Source organism: Cervus elaphus, chromosome 19 (genome assembly GCF_910594005.1).
Source record: "Cervus elaphus chromosome 19, mCerEla1.1, whole genome shotgun sequence".
NCBI classification, from domain to species: Eukaryota; Metazoa; Chordata; class Mammalia; order Artiodactyla; family Cervidae; genus Cervus; species Cervus elaphus.
In genome coordinates this window covers 46,569,305-46,591,481 of record NC_057833.1, presented here as the reverse complement: position 1 = coordinate 46,591,481, position 22,177 = coordinate 46,569,305, and the positions used below count along the sequence as shown (strand labels likewise).

The following is a 22,177-nucleotide window of genomic DNA, read 5'->3' as shown; positions in this document are numbered from 1 at the left end:
TCAAAAGTATGCTGTTAATTTCTAAGGGTGATAAAGAGATCAAGATATAACTGTAAGTTATGAAAAGCAGCATGTCATCATGCTATACTCAGATGGTCAAAAGGGTTATATAAGACTTTAGGCAATGGAAGTGAGAAGATGTAAACTTCACCTCTGATTATGGTACTGAAGATGAAAGTGGTACAATTATGATAATAGCCAGCATTTACTGAAAGATTACAATGTGGCACTGTGGTAAATGCCTTTGGACAGTCTCAAGACAATGCTATCAGATCAGTGGTGTTATTGTCATTTTGCAGTGAGAAAGGTGTCTTCCAAAAGGTTATATTGATGTTGAAGCATGTGACATGTTGTACAAACAGATGAGTTGCCATGCATAAGGAATACAATTATTATAGAAATGGGTAACTCTCTAAATTCGACATATGGTTACAAATCTAGAAGAGATTGTCTTGACTAACTTAAGTGCCTGAGGACACCAAACATTTAACTAGGCAAATCCAGCTTACCTCCAGAACCATGATGCTGTTCTAACACCTTCCCTGTGCATTTTCACAGATATGATTTTTAGGTTGGGTTTAAAAGTATATACTTAAATACAGTGTAGCCATGGTACTTTTTACTTACATTCCATGAATCCATGGCACATTACTTTGCTGACAAAGTTCCGTCTAGTCAAAGCTATGGTTTTTCCAGTAGTCATGTATGGATGTGAGAGTTGGACCATAAAGAAAGCTGAACGTGGAAGAAATGATGCTTTTGCACTGTGGTGTTGGAGAAGACTCTTGAGAGTCCCCTGGACTGCAAGGAGATCAAACCAGTCAATCCTAAAGGAAATCAGTACTGAAATTTCTTTGGAAGAACTGACGCTGAAGTTTCAATATTTTGGCTATCTGATGCAAAGAACTGACTCATTGGAAAAGACCCTGATGCTGGGCAAGATTGAAGGCAGGAGGAGAAGGGGACGACAGAGGATGAGATGGTTGGGTAGCATCACTGACTGGATGGACATGAGTTTGAGCTCATGAGAGTTGGTGATGGACAGGAAGGCCTGGCATGCTACAGTCCATGGGGTCGCAAAGAGCTGGAGACAACTGAGCGACTGAACTGAACTGATGAATCCATGGAATCTAAGAATCAGAAGTATGGAACTGGGGGTTATTATGAGGATCAGCTGACGAATATCTTACAGCGGCTCCTAGAAAAGTCGTGTATCAGGGAGTAGGTGTTGCAAGTTGGAGTAAATGAGCCTGCATTCCCAGAACTCTCTCATCTTAAAACTGGCAAAGGCTACTGAGAAAAAGGCGTCAGTAAGGAGGAATGTCTTCTGTGGTTTTGAAAGCGGTTCCTCTACACAGAAAGCCCTGCCTCCCATACCTGTCTAAATCCTTCTGATCTTTCCATGTCCACCCCGAATGCCAGCTCCTTCAGAAAGCAGTCTCTGGTTATATGAAAATATAAACATGGAAGATACTTTCAAATCGTTAAGTGGTGAAGCCAGTAAGTGAAAGATGGACTTTATCATTAAAGTTACCCGCGCTCCTTTCCTGGCCTCAGATTCTGTAAACTGAAAGGAAAAGGTGGTTTAGCCTATCTCTTCCTTTTGTAATCTCGACTCTTTTTAACCTTTTCAGATTTCTGCCACAGCTGCCGTGAAAAGCAACTCTTCTTCCTTAGACCTGCAGGCGGCGGCTCCTCCGCGTTGGCAGCTCAGCAGGGATGGGCTGGAGAAGCAGGAGAGGAGGAGGGGGGCTCTAAGGGAAGCGCGGCGCGCAGACACGTGACTTCCTTCCCAAGGAGCCTCAGCTGCAGGCCTCCCAGCAACCAATGCGTCCCGCCTAACGACGCTCGCGCATCCTGGTTGGCCTTCGGGAACGCTTGTGGCAAGGCGGCTCCCACGGTCGCGCTGCTTATTGGCTGGCTCTACCGTCGCTCAGGCGCGTTGCCCGAGCCCCCGCAGGCGGTGCGGTCGAAAGCCCCTCCCATTGGCCGCTGGGTTTGTGGCTGGCTGGCTGAGGCTGTCAGTCCTGGGCCGTTTCCCCGAGGCAGGCGCTCTGCTGGGGGCGGGAGGAAGAGGGGCCGAACTGGGGCCTGACTAGCAGTCGCTGCCGCCACGGTCTTCGGGGCTGCTATGACCAGCGGACGACGCGCCCTCCGCAGCTCCGCGCAGCGCTAGTCGCGGCCGTGCGCCCGCCGTAGCAGTCTGCGTCCCCAGCTCAGCCGCTCCCGCGGCTCCCTTGGCTCTTCCAGTGCCCCCTGCGAGGCGAGGAGACGCGGAGGCAGGATGAAGATGACGGTGGATTTCGAGGAGTGTCTGAAAGACTCGCCCCGTTTCAGGTAACCGGCGAAGCCGCCCGGCGCCGGTTCGGCGTCACCCGGAGCTGGCTCCTCCGGCGGTGGGGGCGTCAAAGCCGGCCCGCGGAACGCGCGGGGGACCCCGCAGTCCGCGCCCTCCGACGGGGCGTGCGGCCGTTGCTGTGACTCCCGATCCGGAGAGGGCTCGACAGCCCCGACTAGCCCTTCGTGAGGGGCAAAGCTGGGCCAGGAGGGGGACGTCGCCTCCTTTTGCCCCTTCCTCGGCCTCTGCCCAGGGCGGAGCGCCCGAGAGGCTGGGCGCACCCGTTTCGAGGAACTGGGGTGCAGCCGCGTCCCCGAAGACTCGTGCCCTTTGCGGGCGCGCGCTCTCCCCTTCCTCTGGCCGCTCGTCCTTTCCCCTTCCTTCCGCTCCTTCTTCGTTTCCACCCCCACACCAGCCCCTCTTTGAGGGAGCTTGCAGGGCACCCTCCTGCAATTCACAGAGTTCCTCTTCGCGCTTTTCCGCTCCCCCTACCTCTAGGAGGAAGGACTGGGGGGCGAACTGGGACATCGATTTCTGCTGCTGGCTTGTCCCGGGCCAGGGGGGCTTCTAGGAAGGCGCTGGCGGTTGATTGTACTGGAATCGGGGGTGGGAGTGTTTGACCAGTCTTATTCTATCCACTGTGGTCCTAGACTCTTAGGCTTTTCTTTCCACCTAAGCTCTTTGAAGGGGGCACCGCTGTCGAGAGTACCGGGCTGAGGGGTGAGGACTAGGAGAAACAGTCCATTTCTGTTTTGAGAACGGAAGTAGGAGGGCCCTGAAGATTGCATTTCTGTTCCTCTTCCAGCAGCGTCGGCCCGGGAGGGCCCCGGTCACCGTCGGATGCTCCCAGTGGATCTGTCACATAAACTGACTTGGTGGCACTCCGATTCACATGGGCTGGCCTTCCTCCCTGGAGAGCCGGCAACCCTGAGGGTGTCCAGAGCCCAGGCTCTTTCGGTTTTGGGCATCTTAGAAAACTCTTGAATTGTTTTGAAGAATGGAGTTTTGCTAGGTTGTGTTTTACACTGCATTTATAGGGCTGTCCTTAGGCCTTAAAAATACGGCCTTCAAAACTTCCGTTAGAACAGTGACAGGTCTTGAAAGCGTCTCCTGAGCATTGATGTGTTTGTGCTCGCTGATCTTTAGGGCAAGCCTGGGTTGTAAATTCCTGCATCCTCTGCCTGGGAACGAACTGTTCTCATCTTTATCACTGTTAATTTGATTTGGCCCCCCCCCCCCTTTTTTTTTACCCAAGTGAAAAGCAAAATATTGTAAAGTTTAATGAACTCCTACTTCTAAGACAATGTCCTTTGGTTTTTGTTTGTTTATTTTTTGGTGTTAATTTTATTTGGAACTTAGGGCTATTGCTTGTAAAAAGGTGCACATGGTGGGGTGGAGAGAAGGATGTTGTTGGTATTAGTTTTTAAAACTATGTTTTGCGTGATTTGACAGACTCAGGAGGTACAAATGGATAGTTTACAACAGCATTGCAAGTTAGATTTCAGGACTGTGTGGCAAAGGAGGTAATTTTTAAAGTGTACCTTAAAAAGTTCTATTTTTTGGTGGAATTTTTATTAATGTGACCCAGCTATTACTGAGTAATGATGTAGTCACAGCATTTTTTTTTTTTTTTTTGGTCTAGGGAATGTGACTTTGTGCTCAGTTTTGTTTTGCATTTTAAGTTTCATTAAAAAAGAAAAAGTTGAGAAAAGTTATTTGGAAATGTTTCTAGGTACTGTTTTTGGTTATAAACCATGTTCTGTCTTTGTTTTTGAAATAAAAGAGTAATTGAATGTAAAGTAAGAGGAAAAGATACTGATTAAGTTGTATGGAATATTGTAGTAAGCATTTGTTAACCTTTAGTATAATATCTATTCTATATTAATTAAGGCGTTAGGGATTTTCAAGAGTTGTTTCCGGTATTCCATTTACTCTTGGCTGCAAATTGGGACGAGAAACTAAGATTCACAGAACTCTAATATATTGTATACGTTTGTGAGACTAGATCAGATTTGCCAGGAAATAAAAGTCTCATCATATATATTCCTAACTATAACTCCATTACTGTGTAGGTTTCTATAGCATTTGAAAATAATATTTCAGAAGTCTTTATTCACATGCTTATGTATAAGAGAAGCTTTCAAGAGCATTGCAAACTTTGAGTGATATTTTGAAATATTTGTATCAGAAAATTTGTGACAGCTGGGCTTTTTTGACAGCAAGGCAGCTGTACTATTTATTCCTTGTAGTGTCCTGATCTGTTGTGCTGTTTTAAAACTAATTCCTATTTTTATTATCCTTCACAAATGAATTTGTGGCATTTAAGTCTGGTATGTGGACATAACTGTCTTGAATGTTGTATAATCAATGTAAATGGCAGTTCATGCTAAAGAAAATTTTCACCAGTGGTCAAGCTTTAAACATTAATTTTCCTGTTAAATTGATAAGGAAAACAGGAGGAAGACTGGTTGAAATACGGAGAGAAGGATATTGCAGTTGCAACATTGTTTTTAGTAATTTGAATAAAGTCTGTGGTTACATTTTACATTCCTGTGAACATTTTGTTTTGTTTTTAGATTGGAAGGCACATTTCTTTGTGTAATTTTGGGTTCTCTTAGTTTTTTAAAAGCCACTCTAAAGGTCAGAATCTTCTTCATTTAAAATCTACAGGGAAGTGGATGCATCTAACTAAGTATACTTTTAAAAGTATGTCAAAAAAATAAGGTGGAAATTATCTATTTTGACTGTTTGTTGAAGAACTTTGAACTTGTTTGGGTCTGCCCTAAATTGTATGTGTAAGTGTGCTTTAAAATTTTATGAGAATTGTGCTTTTTCTTTATATAAACATATGGTTCACTCAAGAAGTGAATATTTTGTTTGAAATAAAGAGTTGAATTAATTAGTGGTTTTTGAATTGTGGAAAGAAAAGAAAGAAAGATAGTGCTAAGTCATGTCTGATTCTCGCGATCCAGTGAACTGTGGCCCGCCAGGTTCCTATGTCCATGGGATTCTCCGGGCAGTCCACTGGAGTAGATTGCCATTTCCTTCTCCAGGGGAACTTCCCCACCCAGGAATGGAACACAGGTCTCCTGCATTGCAGGCAGATGCTTTACTGACTGAGCTACATGGGAAGCTTTGAATTGTGGAGGATTTGCTCTAATTTATTGCCCAAATATAAAAATATTGCGTCTTTATATGGAACATTTATTGTTTATCCTTAAACAGTATTTATTTTGCACCATTCTGAAGATGTTTTGTTTGATTCTGTTTCAGATATAATCCTTGTTCAGTAACTTAGGATAAAAATCTTAAAAAGATGTTTTAGGGTGAAAGGTTTTAATGGCTCAAAGACATCACACGTGTATGCACACGTGCATATTCTATTTTGCTATTAAGCAAGTGCCAGTCTTGACTGATATGCTACTTTTCCTTCCATATTTAGAACAAATACACTCTTAATAATTGGTAATTTACACATGGAAAATATAGTGGGCAAGAGATGAAGCAAAATGTGTTATTTCAGAAATGGTAGAATGGCGTTGTAAAGTAGTTTTATCATGAACCAAAATATAGGAATCCAGCTATTCCTCATTGCAGCTTCTAATTCTTCATTTAATGTAGTATCAGCTTAAGTTGAAATAAGGAAGAACAAGCTCTTATAACATGCCAGATCTCATACTCTAGTATGCTTTTACAACTACCATCTCATTTAATGTTAAAATATATTATGATGGGGAATTATAATTTTTGTTTTTAAAGTGTTTAAAAAGATGCCAAACTGGATATTTTGGGAAGTTAAATTGACTTTCTTAATGGTGGACTTTCAAGTGGTGGACTTGGAAGTGAATTCACTCTTTTACTCTGTCTTTCAAGCTACAGGCTTTGTTACATTAATTAAATTTGCATTAATTGTGTGGATGATGTCATTTATTATACAAATATTTAAAAACTGGCTTTCATTTATTGCCTAGAAAGGTGTTCCCATTCCCATTATTATAGGATATTTTCCATTTATAGCAGTTTTTAGTTTCATGTAATGCAACTGGATTTAGTTCTGAGTGTGAGGGATAATCCTATTTTATTTTCTTTCTAATGGAGGCCCTTGTCCTGATACCTTTTACTGTATAATGCATCTTTAACCATTGCTTTAAAATTATACACATATGTGCATATACATACATGTATATGAACTTGGGTCTTTTTCTGGATTCTACTCTTTTCTACCAAAGTAATTGTCTGTTCTGCAAATATTGTTAATATATTAGCTGTAACATTTTATAGTTTGTTATGATATCTAGTGGGTCAGCTTTTCCTTTGTTACTGTTTTTTCAAAAAATATAATGGCTATTCTTGAATATTTTGTCTTTCTAATATTATAGCTGCCTTAATATCAGAAGATGGTATGTCTTTCCATGTATTTTGGCCTTATATATTTAAAACTTTTTATTACATAAAATTTCAATGATGATCCAGCTACACGCTGTTTATTAGAGAAATACCTTAGATTGAAAGATACAAATATTAATAGGTTGAAAGTAAAAGGATAGAAAAAGGTAAATGATGCAAGCAATACCCACAAGAGAGCCGGAGTGGCTATATGTAAATAGACTTTATGACAAAAATGACTAATAATAAAGGATATTTTATAATGATAAAAGGGTCAATCCATCAGGAAGAAGTATACTTATAAACATATACACTTAGCAGAGCCTCAAAATACAGGATGGAGAAGGCAATGGTAACCTGCTCCAGTACTCTCGCCTGGAAACTCCCTTGGTTGGAGGAGTCTGGTAGGCTGCAGTCCATGGGGTCACTAAGGGTCGGACATGACTGAGCGACTTCACTGTCACTTTTCACTTTCATGCATTGGAGAAGGAAATGGCAACCCACTGCAGTGTTTCTGCCTGGAGAATCCCAGGGACAGGGGAGCCTGGTGGGCTGCCGTATATGGGGTTGCACAGAGTCGGACATGACTGAAGCGACTTGGCAGCAGCAGCAGCAGCAGCAAAATACAGGAAGCAAAAAATGATGGGGGTTAAGGGAGAAATAGAAATCCAATGATAATAGTCAGAGACATAATACTTTCAATAATGGGTAGAACAACTAGGCAAATGGTCAATAAGCAGATATGAGATGTGAGCAATACTATAAATCAAAAAAAGATTTAATGGATATCTATAGAATACTTCAGACTTCATATTCTTCTCCAGTACACATGAAAACATTTTCTATAAATAAGCCACTAAACAAGCTTCAACAAATTTAAAAGGATTGAAATCATGCGAAATAAATTCTTTGGCCACAATGGAATGAAATTAGAAGTAAGTAAAAGAAGGAAATCTAACAAATTCAAAATTTGAAAAAACCGAGTAACACACTCTTAAATAACTGGTGGATCAAAGAAGAAATCACAAGGAAATAAAGTACTTTCAGACAAATGAAAACAAAAACACAATATACCAAACTCATGGGTGCAGCTAAAGCAGTCCTTAGAAGGAAATTTATACCTGCAAACACATGTATTAAAGAGAAGAAAGATCTCAAATCAGTGATCTGATCTTTCATCTTAAGAAACTAGAAAAAGAAGAGCAAACTCATCTCTGAGCAGGGAAATGGATGAAGTAAAGATGACGAGAGCAGGAATGAATGAAAACTGAGGCTCGAATGGCGATGGAGGAGATTGGTGAAACCAGACATTGGTTATTAGTGAGGATCGACAAAGCTGACAAGCCGTTAGCTAGACCAAGATACTGAAGTAGAAGACTCAGTCTTTTACTTTTCTCAGTTTTCTACTTTTCTAATTTCTTAATCTAGAAGTAAATAGATGTAGTACTGAAAGAGGGGACATCAATGCTGTCTTATAAAAATGAGAGAGATTATGAGAGAATGCTATGAATAAGTTATTATTTAGATAGTGAAAGTTGTTCAGTTGTGTCCGACTCTTTGCAACCCCATGGACTATACAGTCCATGGAATTCTCCAGGCCAGAATACTAGAGTGGGTAGTCTTTCCTTTTTCCAGGGGAGGTTCCCAACTCAGGGATTGAACCTAGGTCTCTGGCTTTGCAGGTGGATTCTTTACCAGCTGAGCCACAAAGGAAGTCTGTTATTCAGATAATAAATTACTTAAAGTAGATGAAATGGAGATATATGTATATATATATATATATATATATATTCCTCAGTTCAGTTCAGTTTAGTCTCTCAGTCGTGTCCGACTCTTTGCGACTCCATGGGCTGCAGCACATCAGGCCTCCCTGTCCATCACCAACTCCTGGAGTTTACTAAAACTCATGTCCATTGAGTAGGTGATGCCATCCAACTGTCTCATTCTCTGCCATCCCCTTCTCCTCCCGCCTTCAATTTTGCCCAGCATCAGGGTCTTTTCCAGTGAGTCAGTTCTTTGCATCAGGTGGCCAAAGTATTGGCATTTCAGCTTCAGCATCAGTCCTTCCAATGAATCAGTCCTTCAAAATCATTCAGTACTGATCTCCTTTAGGATGGACTGGTTAGATCTCCTTGTAGTCCAAGGGACTCTCAAGAGTCTTCTCTAACACCACAGTTCAAAAGCATCAATTCTTCAGTGCTCAGCTTTCTTGATAGTTCAACTCTCACATTCATATATGACTACTGGAAAAACCATAGCTTTGATAAAGTAATGTCTCTGCTCTTTAATAAGCTGTATAGGTTGGTTATAAATTTTCTTCCAAGGAGCAAGTGTCTTAATTTCATGGGTGCAGTCACCATCTGCAGTGATTTTGGAGCCCAAAAAAGTAAAGTCGGTCACTGTTTCCATTGTCTCCCTATCTATTTGCCATGAAGTGATGGGACCAGATGCCGTGATCTTAGTTTTCTGAATGTTGAGCTTTAAGCCAACTTTTCACTCTCCTCTTTCACTTTTATCAGAGGCTCTTTAGTTCTTCTTTGCTTTCTGCCATAAGGGTGGTGTCATCTGCATATCTGAGGTTATTGATATTTCTCCTGGCAATCTTGCTTCCAGCTTGTGTCTCATCCAGCCCAGCGTTTTTCATGATGTACTCTACATATAAGTTAAATAAGCAGGGTGACAATATACTGCCTTGATGTACTCCTTCCCTGATTTGGAACCAGTCCGTTGTTCCATGTCTAGTTCTAACTGTTTTTTCCTGACCCGCATACAGATTTCTCAGGAGGCAGGTCAGGTGGTCTGGTATTCCCATCTCTTGAAGAATTTTCCACAGTTTTTGGTGATCCACACAGTCTAAGGCTTTGGCATAGTCAATAAAGCAGAAATAGATGTTTTTCTGGAACTCTCTTGCTTTTTCAGTGATTCACCGGATGTTGGCAATTTGATCTCTGGTTCCTCTGCCTTTTCTAAAACCAACTTGAACATCTGGAAGTTCATAGTTCACGTGTTGTTGAAGCCTGGCTTGGAAAATTTTGAGCATTACTTTGCTAGCATGTGAGATGAGTGCAATTGTGTGGTAGTTTGAGCATTCTTTGGCATTGCCTTTCTTTGGGATTGGAATGAAAACTGACCTTTTCCAGTCCTGTGGCTACTGCTGAGTTTTCCAAATTTGCTGGCAATTGAGTGCAGCACTTTCACAGCATCATCTTTTAGGATTTGAAATAGCTCAACTGGGATTCCATCACCTCCACTAGCTTTGTTCTTAGTGATGCTTCTTCCTAAGGCCCACTTGACTTCGCAATCCAGGTTATCTGGCTCTAGGTGAGTGATCACACCTTCGTGATTATCTGGGTTGTAGAAAGACACAAACTACTGAAATGACTCAAGAAGAAATTGAAAATCTAAGTGGACATAAGAGATTGAATTAGTAATCAAAAAGCTTCCTCAAAAGGAAAACCCAGACCAAGATGGCTTCACTGATGAATTCTGTCAAATATTTAAAGATGAATTAACAACAATCCTTCATAAACTCTTCCAAGAAGTAGAAGAGGAAGTGTTGCTTCCCAGCTGATTCTCTGAGTCCAGTATTACCCTGCTACCAGAGCTAAAGATATGTTAAGAACACAAAGATATAAGAAAACTACAGACCAACATCTATTATGAATACAGGTACAAAAATCATCAGTAAAATATTGGCAAACCAAATATAATAATACATAGAAAAGATTTTACACTGTGACCAAGTGGGACTTTTTGCAGGAGTGCAAAAATCAATGTAATAAACAATAGAACAAAGGATAAACACCATGTAATCATCTTAATAGATGCAGGGAAAGTATTTAACTAAATAAAACCCACTTTTATGATGAAAATACTCAATAAACTAGGAATAGAAAGCTTCCTCAGCCTGGTAAAGGACAGCTGTAAAACATGATGAGCTAACATCTTATTTAATGGTGAAGAAGTTTTTCTCTAAGATTAAGAAAAAGTTTCTTCTTCATACTTCTATTCAACAGTGTAGTGGAGGATGTAGCCAGAACAGCTAGGCAAGAAAGAAGAATAAAGGAAAAAATATAAGGAAAAAAGTAGTAAATGGATCTCTACTTAGAAGTAGATTAGATTATATACGCTTGTGTCTTGATATCCATGGGAATTGGTTCCAGGACCCCTGCATATATAAAAATCTGTAGATGTTCAAGTTCCTTGCAAAAAATTGTATAGTATAGTCAGCTCTCTGTATCTGTGGGTTCTAAATGGGTGTGTTTTATTTGTGATATTTAACTGGAGGTTGTGTGCTGTTGGTATGCAAAGCACAGCTTCTACTGGAGAATACTCTTTTATGGTGTAGTGAATGTGGACCAAGTATGTGGGTTCTGGAGGCTGATTACCTGTTTCACTTCTTTTTCACTTACTGATGTTGAGACCTTGGGTAGGTTTCTTACTTTTACCTAGGCTCAGTGAGAACAACAATGCATTACTGCAAATTCAAAATGCCTTTCACTGAAGTAGGTGAAGAGTACACAATTAATAATGCTAAGTCCCCTTCCTCTTTCTCTTGTTTTCTTGCGGAGAAGCTTGGATGGTCTATTTAAGGATGCTAGCATGCTCATGTGGTAATAATAAACGGTTGGAAGAATCTGGTATGTATGAAGGATTAGGCATGTTACTTGGAAACATGAAAATCATCTGTGCTGTGGATGATGAAACAATGAAAGTAGATGAATAAACTTCACTTTGTAGAAGGAGAGTAGTAAAGGTCCTTAAAAAGCACTATAGGTAGATTTTATGTGTAGAGTATTTAAGAAGGAAGGTTGGACAAAAGAATAGGAGGAGGAAAAAAACAACTGAGGACACAGTGCCTTAAGGATTTAAATCCTGAATGATGAGCAGACAAAGGAAAAGCAAAGTGATAGGTTGTAGAAGAAAACTACTGTGAGGAAGTGCATGTGTCTACTTGAGAGCACATGACATCTTTTCCATTGAATTATAGCTAGGATTTGGAGGTTAGACAGATGAGATGATGCAAGTTAAACATCTGTAAAGATTTGGGTAAATGAATACATGAAGAAATTCTTATAGAAGGGATTGACTTGATTATACTTTTGTAGTAATTTGTACCTAAAATACAGCAGGATTCTCTATTGAAATATAGTCAGTTTTTCTGTTTGAAGTTTTTATATTTTCTGTGATGCCACAGACATGCTCAAATTTAAATATAAATTTTTTTTTTTCACTGCCTAAAAAGTTACTCTTCAATGTTGAAGTTTAAAAAAATGGTAAAATAGTTCAGCCAAAAGCGGGCAATGGAGAATGGGCACTAGGACACTAAATTTCATGGGATTTAATTTGTATGTATTTTAGCGTCACTTTTAGATGAGATGTGAGCAGGGTGTGCATACTTTTTAAGTTGACTCATGTAAAATTAAAGTTGATGGAACTAATAATTTTGATATTTTATTTCTAGTCAGAAATGTATTCTGTTTTTGGCTGCACCTTGCTTCTTGTGGACTTCTGTGGTGTCTCAGATGCTAAAGAATTGGCCTGCAGTACCGGAGACCTGGGTTCAGTCCCTGGGGCGGGAAGATCCCCTGGAGAAAGGAATGGCTACCCACTGCAGTATTCTTGCTTGGAGAATTCCATGGGCAGAGGAGCCTATCGGTTTATAGTTCATGGGGCTGCAAAGAGTCAGACACAACTGAGCCACTAACTAACACACACTTACTTGGGGCTTGTGAAATCTTCGTTCCTTGACCAGGGATTGAACCTGTGCCCTTGGCAGTGAAATTGTGGACCATCAGGGAATTCCCCATGTTCATTTTTAAATAAACAAAACTTTCCTTGTTTTAAAAAATAGTTTTTAACTTGGTGATATATTGTTTTACTTTGATTTTCAGTTTTATGTTCAAAGGGAAGCTTTATAGTAAGTGTGGGGTCGCAATGAGTTGAACATGACCGAGTGACTGAACTGAACTGAAAAATCCATTTATATGAATTTTGAATCAAAGTATTTAATTATAAGGAGACTAGATGTTATTGGTTATGGTCAGATAATAGTTTTTTTTTTTTAGATAATAGTTTTATATGAATGAAATGAATTAAGATACTTCTAGCACGTTTATCATTTACTGTGAGAACCTCCTATGGCATTTATCTACTGGCTAAGAGCCATCTCAGTTTGTCTGAAAAAGCCTTTGTTTTTCTTTGATGTTTGAAGGCTATTTTCCCAAAGCATAGAATAATAGGTTGGGTTTTTTTTTAAAGCACAATGTCACTTCATTGTCTTTTGTTTATATTTTTATCATTTATGTTGCAAGTTTGTCTTATTATTGCTCTTTGGAGCATAATGCGTCTATTTTCCTCTGGCTGCTCTTAAGCCTTTTTTCTTTGACTGATTTTCGGTTTTAGCTTGATATGTGTAGGTGTGGTTTCTGTTGTCATCCTGCTTGGGGCTTGTACGGTTTCTTCAATACATGGAGTTTGTAGAGTATCTTTCATCCATTTGTAAAATTCCTATTATCTCTCTAAATGTTGCCTCTGCTACACTTCTCTTCTTCTGGGACTCAGCTCCACATATGTTAAATTTTTTTTGCTGTGTCTTACATGTCTCTTGCTCTTTTTTGAAATATTACTCTTAATGGAGAAATAGGATATTTTAATTGACTTGTATTCCCTCATCTTCTGCTGTTAAACCTATCTGTGGAGTTTTTAATTCATCTTTTTACTTTTGGACATTTCATTTGATTTTCTTCTGTATAGACTCTTGTTCTTTGGTGAAAATTGCTAGCTTTTCATGTATTCCTTGCTAGTTTTTCTCTACTTTCATGACTGTATTAATTATTGCCACTTTTAAGTCCCTATCTAATAATACCAGTATCTGGCTCATCAGTGATTCTGTATCTATTTGTTTTGTATTTTCTTCTCGTTATTTAGTTCTTTCTTTTGGTGGGCCCAGTTTTTAATTTAATGCTGTATACTGTGAAAAACTGTAGATGCTCTGGATGATATCTTTCTCCAGAGAGGGTTAATTCTTTCCTTTGTTAGGTAGGCAGAGTAGTAGATGATCATCCTAGTCCAGTCACTAAATAAGCTTTGTTAGCTTCCTATTGCTACTACAACAAATTATCCCAAATTCAGTGGCTTAGAACAACACAAATTTATTATCTTACAGTTCTGGGGGGTTCAGAGTTTCAATACAGTCTTACTTAGTTAAAATCAAGGTGTTGGCAGGACTGCATTTGTTTCTAGAAGATACAGGGAAGATCATTGCTTTTACTTTTCTAGTTTCAAGAGTCTGCTCATATTTCACAGTTCATGGCCCTCTTCTATCTTCAAAGCCAGCTATGACCCTGACAATCTGTCTTCCTCTTTCACTTATAAGGACTCTGGTAACATTGGACTTACCCAGATAATCCCAGAATAATTTTCTCATCTCAAGATCACATGATTATTAATTAACCTTAATTCTGTTTGCTGCTTTAATTCACCTGTATAGCATAACCTTACATTTTCACAGGTTCTGGGGACTAGGATGTTGACCTCTTTGGGAGGCCATTATTCTGTCTACCATGTTCTACCCTCTGGCTCCTAAAGTCTCACCTTCTGTCTCACATGGAAAATTTATTCACATCATTGCAACTTCCCCCAAAGTCTCATCTCATTTGGGTTGCGATTTTGCCAAAAGTCTCATCTATGTTCATTAGTTTACTTATTACTGTTTTAAATCATAGTGTAAACTTTGGGTAACTGTGCTATATTTTTATTTAGTAGTATTTATATATTTTCAGTATTACTAGGAAGGTTTTATGATTTATGGAAAATGGTTGTATTACATGCTTTATCAAGATGTTATGGCATAACACTTACTGCTTATTCCTGTATTCTATGTGATGATTGCCCACTTTTCTAGATTATGGATAATATGATAACAATGTCTTGTTACTTACTTTTTTGAAAAAAGTAGAAAAATTATCATGTACAATTTTCCACATTCTGAAATATCTGGTTTTCTTCTGGATCAATTCAGTTTAACATTTTTGGCAGGAATACTTTTAAGTGGTGATGTATCATTTTCACTGGGAAACCCATGATATTTGGTTGTCTTCTGGTTGATAATACAGAGTTTGATCTCTGGCACCTTGAATTGGGAACCAGGGGGAGGAGAGGCCTGTAAATCAAAAGCCTTGAAATGGGAAGGTGCGTGATCTTCACAGAACTAAAAGAGGCCAGTGTGGGCTGGAGCAGAGTGAGCAGGGGGAACAGTGGTAGGAGATAAGAGACATAAATAGGCATCTGATCATGTTAGGCCTTATAAGTCATCCATAGTATGAAGTTTGGATTTTATGATTAGTGCAATAGGAAGCCGTTAGAAATTAGTAGTGAGAGATGATAAGACTTACATTTTAAAAATATTTTGACTGCTGTTTGGAAAATGGGTTGTAGAGGGGTGAGGGTGAATCTAGAGAGACCAGTTAGAGGAAGCCATTGCAGGTAATTAGTTATTAGGTTAGACCAGGCAAGAGAAGACTTGGGGAGCTAGTGAAGGTAATTTCTGTGGTAGAATGAAAAAGAATTGCTGTTGAATTGCTTGTTAGGAAAGAGAATAAAAATAACATTTTTGCCTTTAGCAACTGGAAGGATAGACATATTGTTTGCTGACGGGGGAAAGCAAAGGAAGAACAGGTTTTGGGTAAGAAAATCAAGAGTTCCATTTTTGTACTTGTTAAGTTTGAGATACCTAGTAGACACCAGGTGGAGCTGTTAAGTGGAATCGGCACAGAAGTGTAGCCTTTTGTAATTTTGTTTTACAAACTGATTAAGATCTCATCCCATACTCCATTTCAGATTATACACTCTTTGGTATGAGACCGCCAGTGTCTGTTTCCTTTTATTCTCAGCATAGTTCTTTTGCACACAATAGTTAGGCTACAGACTTTTATTGCCCCAAATTTCATTCATTAAAATAGTTATACATTCTCCATTTTTACATAAAATACTGTGTTTATTTTAGAAATCTTTCTCTTGTTGTACTATTGATGAATTTCTAAAACTATAAGTAATACATGCTAGAGCTTGTTTAACTTTTCTTTGACAACATGGTAATTAAATCAAACCGAAATCTTTAGATCCTCTTCAGTTCAGTTCAGTCGCTCAGTCATGTCCGACTCCTTGCAACCCCATGAATTGCAGCACGCCAGGCCTCCCTGTCCATCACCAACTCCCGGAGTTTACTCAAACTCATGTCCATCGAGTCAGTGATGCCATCCAGCCATCTCATCCTCTGTCGTCCCCTTCTCCTCCTGCCCCCAATCCCTCCCAGCATCAGGGTCTTTTCCAATGAGTCAACTCTTCGCATGAGGTGGCCTCTTAGATAGTTATAATTCTTGAGAGCCTAACCTGTTTGTAGGCCATCAAATATGTATATGTGGGGTTTATAATAAAATAGTTAATTTCACAAACAAAACTATTCAGAAAATTAATGCTTTTTCTCCCCATTTATTTTTATTAGTTGGAGGCTAATTACTTTACAATATTGTAGTGGTATTTGCCATACATTGACATGAATCAGTCATGGATTTACATGTGTTCCCCATCCTGAACCCCCCTCCCACCTCCCTCCGCATCCCATCCCTCTGGGTCATCCCGGTGCACCAGCCCCGAGCACTTGTCTCATGCATCCAACCTGGACTGGCGATCTGTTTCACACTTGATAATATACATATTTTGATGCTGTTCTCTCAGATCATTCCACCCTTGCCTTCTCCCATAGAGTCCAAAAGTCTGTTCTGTACATCTGTGTCTCTTTTTCTGTCTTGCATATAGGGTTATCGTTATCATCTTTCTAAATTCCACATATATGTGTTAGTATACTGTATTGGTGTTTATCTTTCTGGCTTACTTCACTTTGTATAATGGGCTCCAGTTTCATCCATCTCATTAGAACTGATTCAAATGTATTCTTTTTAATGGCTGAGTAATATTCCAGTGTGTATATGTACCACAGCTTTCTTATCCGTTCATCTGCTGATGGGCATCTAGGTTGCTTCCATGTCCTGGCTATTATAAACAGTGCTGTGATGAACATTGGGGTGCACGTGTCTCTTTCAGTTCTGGTTTCCTCGGTGTGTATGCCCAGGAATGGGATTGCTGGGTCATATGGCAGTTCTATTTCCAGCTTTTTAAGGAATCTCCACACTGTTCTCCATAGGGGCTGTACTAGTTTGCATTCCCACCAACAGTGTAAGAGGGTTCCCTTTACTCCACACCCTCTCCAGCATTTATTGCTTGTAGACTTTTGAAAATTAATGCTTATTGTTGTATAGAAAAAATTTTAAATATCATGTTCTTTTTTTTTTTTTTAAATTAAAAGAAATTTGCCCCTTCCAGCTTGAGAGACTTTGGGCTCTCGCTAGTGAAAGTGTGGAGTCCTAACCACTGGACCATCAGGGAATTCCTTGAAATGTTATGTGTGTCACCTCAATAAAACCATTAATTTTTCAGTTGACCATCTACTTAGAATATCTTATCAGTCTTTTGGAAACTTGTTCTTGGAAAACCTGATTCAGAATGAGATATTTGAAAGAAATAAACCTAAAATTTAGGGACTTAAAATGACTGGTTTATTTTGCTCATGATTTGTGGGTCAGGAGTTTGAAAAGGTCTTGGCTGGAAGGATCATCTCTGATCCATGCTATGACAGCTGGGTGGCTGAGGCTGGACCATCCACTTCCACTGTGGCTTCTTCAGTCACATGTCTGATGCCCTTTTGTTTTGTGGTCCTTTTGTCCTCTATTCACATGTCATCTCATCCTTGAGGCTGCTTAAGCTACCAGGCCAATTAGGCATCAAGCCTGGAACAAATTGAGCATCATTTCCCCTGTATTCTGTTAGGGCAGTGACAGAGGTCACCTGAATTCAAGGGAGTGGAGAAATAGACTCTGCATCTTGGTCGGGAAATGGCCAGGTCATATAAATAATCTGCCATACATTGTGTCTAAAAGTGCCCTTGTCAGTGATGATGAGGAAAATTATAAAGATGCAATAAGATTACATTGTTGTTGTTTAGTCACTAAGTCGAGTCCAACTTTTTTGCGACCCCATGGACTGTAGCCCACCAGGCTCCTCTGTCCATGGGATTTCCCAGGCTAGAATACTGGAGTGGGTTGCCATTTCCTTCTTCAGGAGATCTTCCCAACCCAGGGATCTAACCCCCATCTCCTGCTTTGTAGGCAGATTCTTTACCACTGAGCCACCAGGGAAACCAATAAGATGGCAGATTTAAAGCTAAAGTGAGCTATTTTTGTCTGTCAGATTGACAGTGTTAAGAGTTCCCCTTGCTATGAAAGGTATAGGGAAACAGTCCTCATAGTGTTGGAAAGGGTGTGGTTTGGTAGAGCTTTTGTGAAGGACAAAGTAGTAAAATATCTCAGAATTAAAAAATACATATGCTTTTACTTAGCATTTTTACATCTAGGAAGTTCTCTAAGGAATGATAGGAAAAATTTGCCAACTTATATCAACAAGGATGTCTTTTCAGATAAATTTATCACATCACTTATTTATAAGAGGAATTGTGCAAGTAGAATATTGGTTAGGTAGAATTTTTGTTGTTTTGTTGCTCACTCATGTCTGAATCTTTGTGGCCCCATGGATTGTAGTACTCCAGGCTTCCCTGTCCTTCACCATCTCTCAGAGCTTGCTCAAACTCATGTGCAGTGAGTCTGTGATGCCATCCAACCATCTTGTCCTCTGTCATCCCCTTCTCCTCCTGCCTTTAATCTTTCCCAGCATCCAGGTCTTTTCCAGTGAGTCAATTCTTCGCCTCAGGTGGCCAAAGTATTGTAACTTCATCCTCAGCATCAGTCCCTCCAATGAATATTCAGGATTGATTTCCTTTAGGATTGACTGTTTGGATCTCCTTCCAGTCCAAGGGACTCTCAAGTTATTAAAATATAGTGATAGCTAACAATTAAAATTCTTAAAGAGGTGGGAATACCAGACCACATTACCTGCTGAGAAACCTGTATGCAGATCAAGAAGTAACAGTTGGAACCGGACATGGAACAACGGACTGGTTCCAAATTGGGAAAGGAGCACATCAAGGCTGTGTATCAAGGCTGCAGAGTACATCATGCGAAATGCTGGGCTGGATGATGCTCAGGCTGGAATCAAGATTGCCAGGAGAAATATCAGTAACCTCAGATATGCAGATGATACCACCCTTATGGCAGAAAGTGAAGAGAAACCAAAGAGCCTCTTGATGAAAGTGAAAGAGGAGAGTGAAAAAGTTGGCTTAAAACTCAACATTCAAGAAATGATGAGTATGGCATCGGATCCCATCACTTCATGGCAAATGGATGGGGAAACAATGGAAACAGTGACAGACTTTTATTATCTTGGGCTCCAAAATCACTGCAGATGATGACTGCAGCCATGAAATTAAAAGACGCTTGCTCCTTGGAAGAAAAGCTATGACAGACCTAGACAGTGTAGAGATGTCACTTTGTTGACAAAGGTCCTTATAGTCAAAGCTATGGTTTTTCCAGTAGTCATGTATGGATATGAGAGTTGGACTGTAAAGAGGGCTGAACGCCAAAGAATTGATGCTTTCGAATTGTGGTGTTGGAGAAGACTCTTGAGAGTCCCTTGGACAGCAAGGTGATCAAACCAATCAATCATAAAGGAAAGCAACCCTGAATTTTCATTGGAGGGACTGATGCTGAAGCTCCAGTGCTTTGGCCACCTGATGCAAAGAGCTGACTCTCTGGAATAGACCCTGATGCTGGGAAAGATTGAAGGCAGGAGAAGAGGGCAACAGAGGATGAGATGGTTGGATAGCATTACTAACTGACTGGACATGAGTTTGAGCAAACTCTGGGAGATTGTGACAGATGGGGAAGCCTGGCATGTTGCAGTCCATAGGGTTGCAAAGATTTGGACACAACTGAGCAACTGAACATAAAAAATCATAAGAACACTGCAAAAGTGCTGTATATTTATTAGGACCATTCTGTGTACTTCATATAACTTGTGCAGTACTGGAGGGCCTCACTCTTAGAAGGGCCCTGTGCTTGATTTAATGCTGTGCTGTTACTACTTTGAAGTTCTTAATTTTTAAACAAGAGCCTCATTTATTTGTTTGATTGCTCCCTGCTAATTGTGTTGTCATTTGTACTTGTGAACTAGGTTTTTATATCTTTAAATGTTAAAAAACCCCAAAAGGTAATTTTATGACATAATGAACAGTATATAAGATTTAAATTAAGAAAAAAAAAGATTTAAATTTCAGTGTTCATAAATAAAGTTTTATTGGAACACAATCATGTTTATTTGTTTACATATTATCAATGACTTTTTAGCTACAACAACAGAATCAAGGAGTTGGAACAGGGACTGTATGTCTGGCTCTGTGTGGAAAATTTGCCAGTGCTTACCCTGTCTAAGCTACTATTCTATTCTGCCTTTTATAAAAGAATGAGAAAAAAATAGATTTCAATTTATGGAGATAATGTCAATGATATATTATGTGAAAAGAAAAGGTCGGATACAGATCATAATTTGAATGTATAACTTGACACTGTGTATATCAAAGGGGATATATATTGAAAAGTTTGGAAAACTATTAACCTATTTTATCTTTGGGAGTATGCTTTCTTGCCATTATTTTTGAAGTTTTGTTTACAAAAATAAGCGCTATTACTAAGAAAAAAAATATTACAGGGAAAAGGAGGCAATACATTCTTTCCCTTTCCCCTCTGCCCGCTACAACTTTTTATTTTAAAAATGGTCAAACTTAGTGAACTGTTGAAAGAATGTACAATGAGTACCTACCTAACCTTCATTTAGATTCTCTAATTGTTAATATTTTGGCACGTTTGCTTCCTCTGCCTGTCTTATATATACACACACACACATACATATTGCATGTACATTTTTATTTATTTTATTCATTTGTTTTAAATTTTTTCTGGCCATGCTGTATGGCTTGTGGGATCTTAGTTCCCTGACCAGGAATCGAACCTGGGTCCTTGCAGTGAAAGCCCTAACCACTGGACCGCCAGGGATTCCTCAGCATGTACATTTTAAAAAAATCATTGGAAAGTTCAGCGTGCGTCTTCTAAAAATAAGGACATTCACCTTTATAACCACATTTATAACACTAAAAGTAGTTATCTGTTCAAAATTTCCCAATTATTCCAGTAAGGTCTTTTATAAATAGTTTTTTTTTTTCCCCTTTGATTTGGCACCCAGTTAATGTTCATGCAGTGGATTGCTTTTTCATTACCTTTATCTGAGTATATATTCTTGACTCTCTTAAGTTCATTATCTCTCACTGGAGTGACTTACCACTAGGAAAATATTAGTTTATTTTGGAGTTAGGAGAGGTCTGAGTCATACGTCTCAGGGGTATAGAAAGTCAAAACATGCAAGATTTTGTATACTACATTAAGGATTTTGGTGGATTGTCCTGGAAACATAGTGGGAAGCTCTTATAGAGATGTGACATGTTCAAATTTGGATAGTGCATCAAACGTTAACCTTTGAGGCAAAATATTAGTATCACGTTTGGTACAAAATGATAGAGCTTTGAACAAAACTATAAAAAATACATTTTTGAGACAATCTGGGAACGTCAAACATGAAATGGTTATTAGATATTATTAAGGAATTACTGTTATTATGTGTAATAATGATAGAAGTTTTATTAAAAACTTCATCTAATAAAAGTCTATTAAAAATATATAGCTGGTATTTAAAATATATCAGCAGAAAAGTAGGATAGGATTACATGAAACAGGAATGGCAAAGTTTTGATAATTGTGATGGTATGTGGGAGTGCATCATATCCTTCTCACTATTTTTATGTGTGTTTGATTAATTTCATAAGAGGTTAAAGAGACACAACCACCAACACCTCATTTTTGACTTGAAAAATGAACTAGAAGGGTCAGTTGTATGTGACAGTTCTATGGTATCTAAAACTTCTGTTGCTTTCTATAGGAGTTCTTTATATGAAGTATCAAATACATGAAAGAAACATTTTTAAACATTTCACTAGAAAAATAATTCCTTCCTTCTCTGGTGCCTGAGAATGATTTGAGATCTAAAGAAAGAACGAAGCACATATAATGGAATCCGATGTGGAAGATATCAAAACTGAAAAATCCTTGTACAGATTGCCTGTTCAAATTAGCATACGATCATTTCAGCCTTTCTAAATAAAATTTTTTTAAACCTTCAAAAGAAAAAAAAATAATTCTTCACAAAAATAACTATATGTTTCTGAATCTCTTTTGAGAAAACAGCCCAGCATTTTAAGGTGATAAGAAGTAATCTTGCTCTTACTGTATTTATTTAAAAACTGCGATCTTTTTAAGTATGATGGAAAGCTAGCTATGAAAATAGAAAAAGTCTGTACAAATTACAAAACTGTTTAATTCAAACTACCACTCACAA

At 39.1% G+C, this 22,177-nt stretch overlaps 1 protein-coding gene across 2 annotated transcripts in view; it reads left to right on the top strand.

Moving 5' to 3' along the window:
- The first annotated feature begins 2,003 nt into the window (after nt 1–2,003).
- The window catches only part of ACAP2 (ArfGAP with coiled-coil, ankyrin repeat and PH domains 2), a 156,359-nt gene continuing 136,185 nt past the window's right edge, over nt 2,004–22,177 (top strand). The window contains exon 1 of one of the 2 annotated variants that reach the window (XM_043873743.1): nt 2,004–2,337. In XM_043873743.1, coding sequence (XP_043729678.1) covers nt 2,285–2,337 — 53 coding nt within the window. In that variant the 5' untranslated portion in view covers nt 2,004–2,284. The remainder of the gene's footprint in view (nt 2,338–22,177) is intronic. The other variant, XM_043873744.1, reaches the window with a different exon arrangement.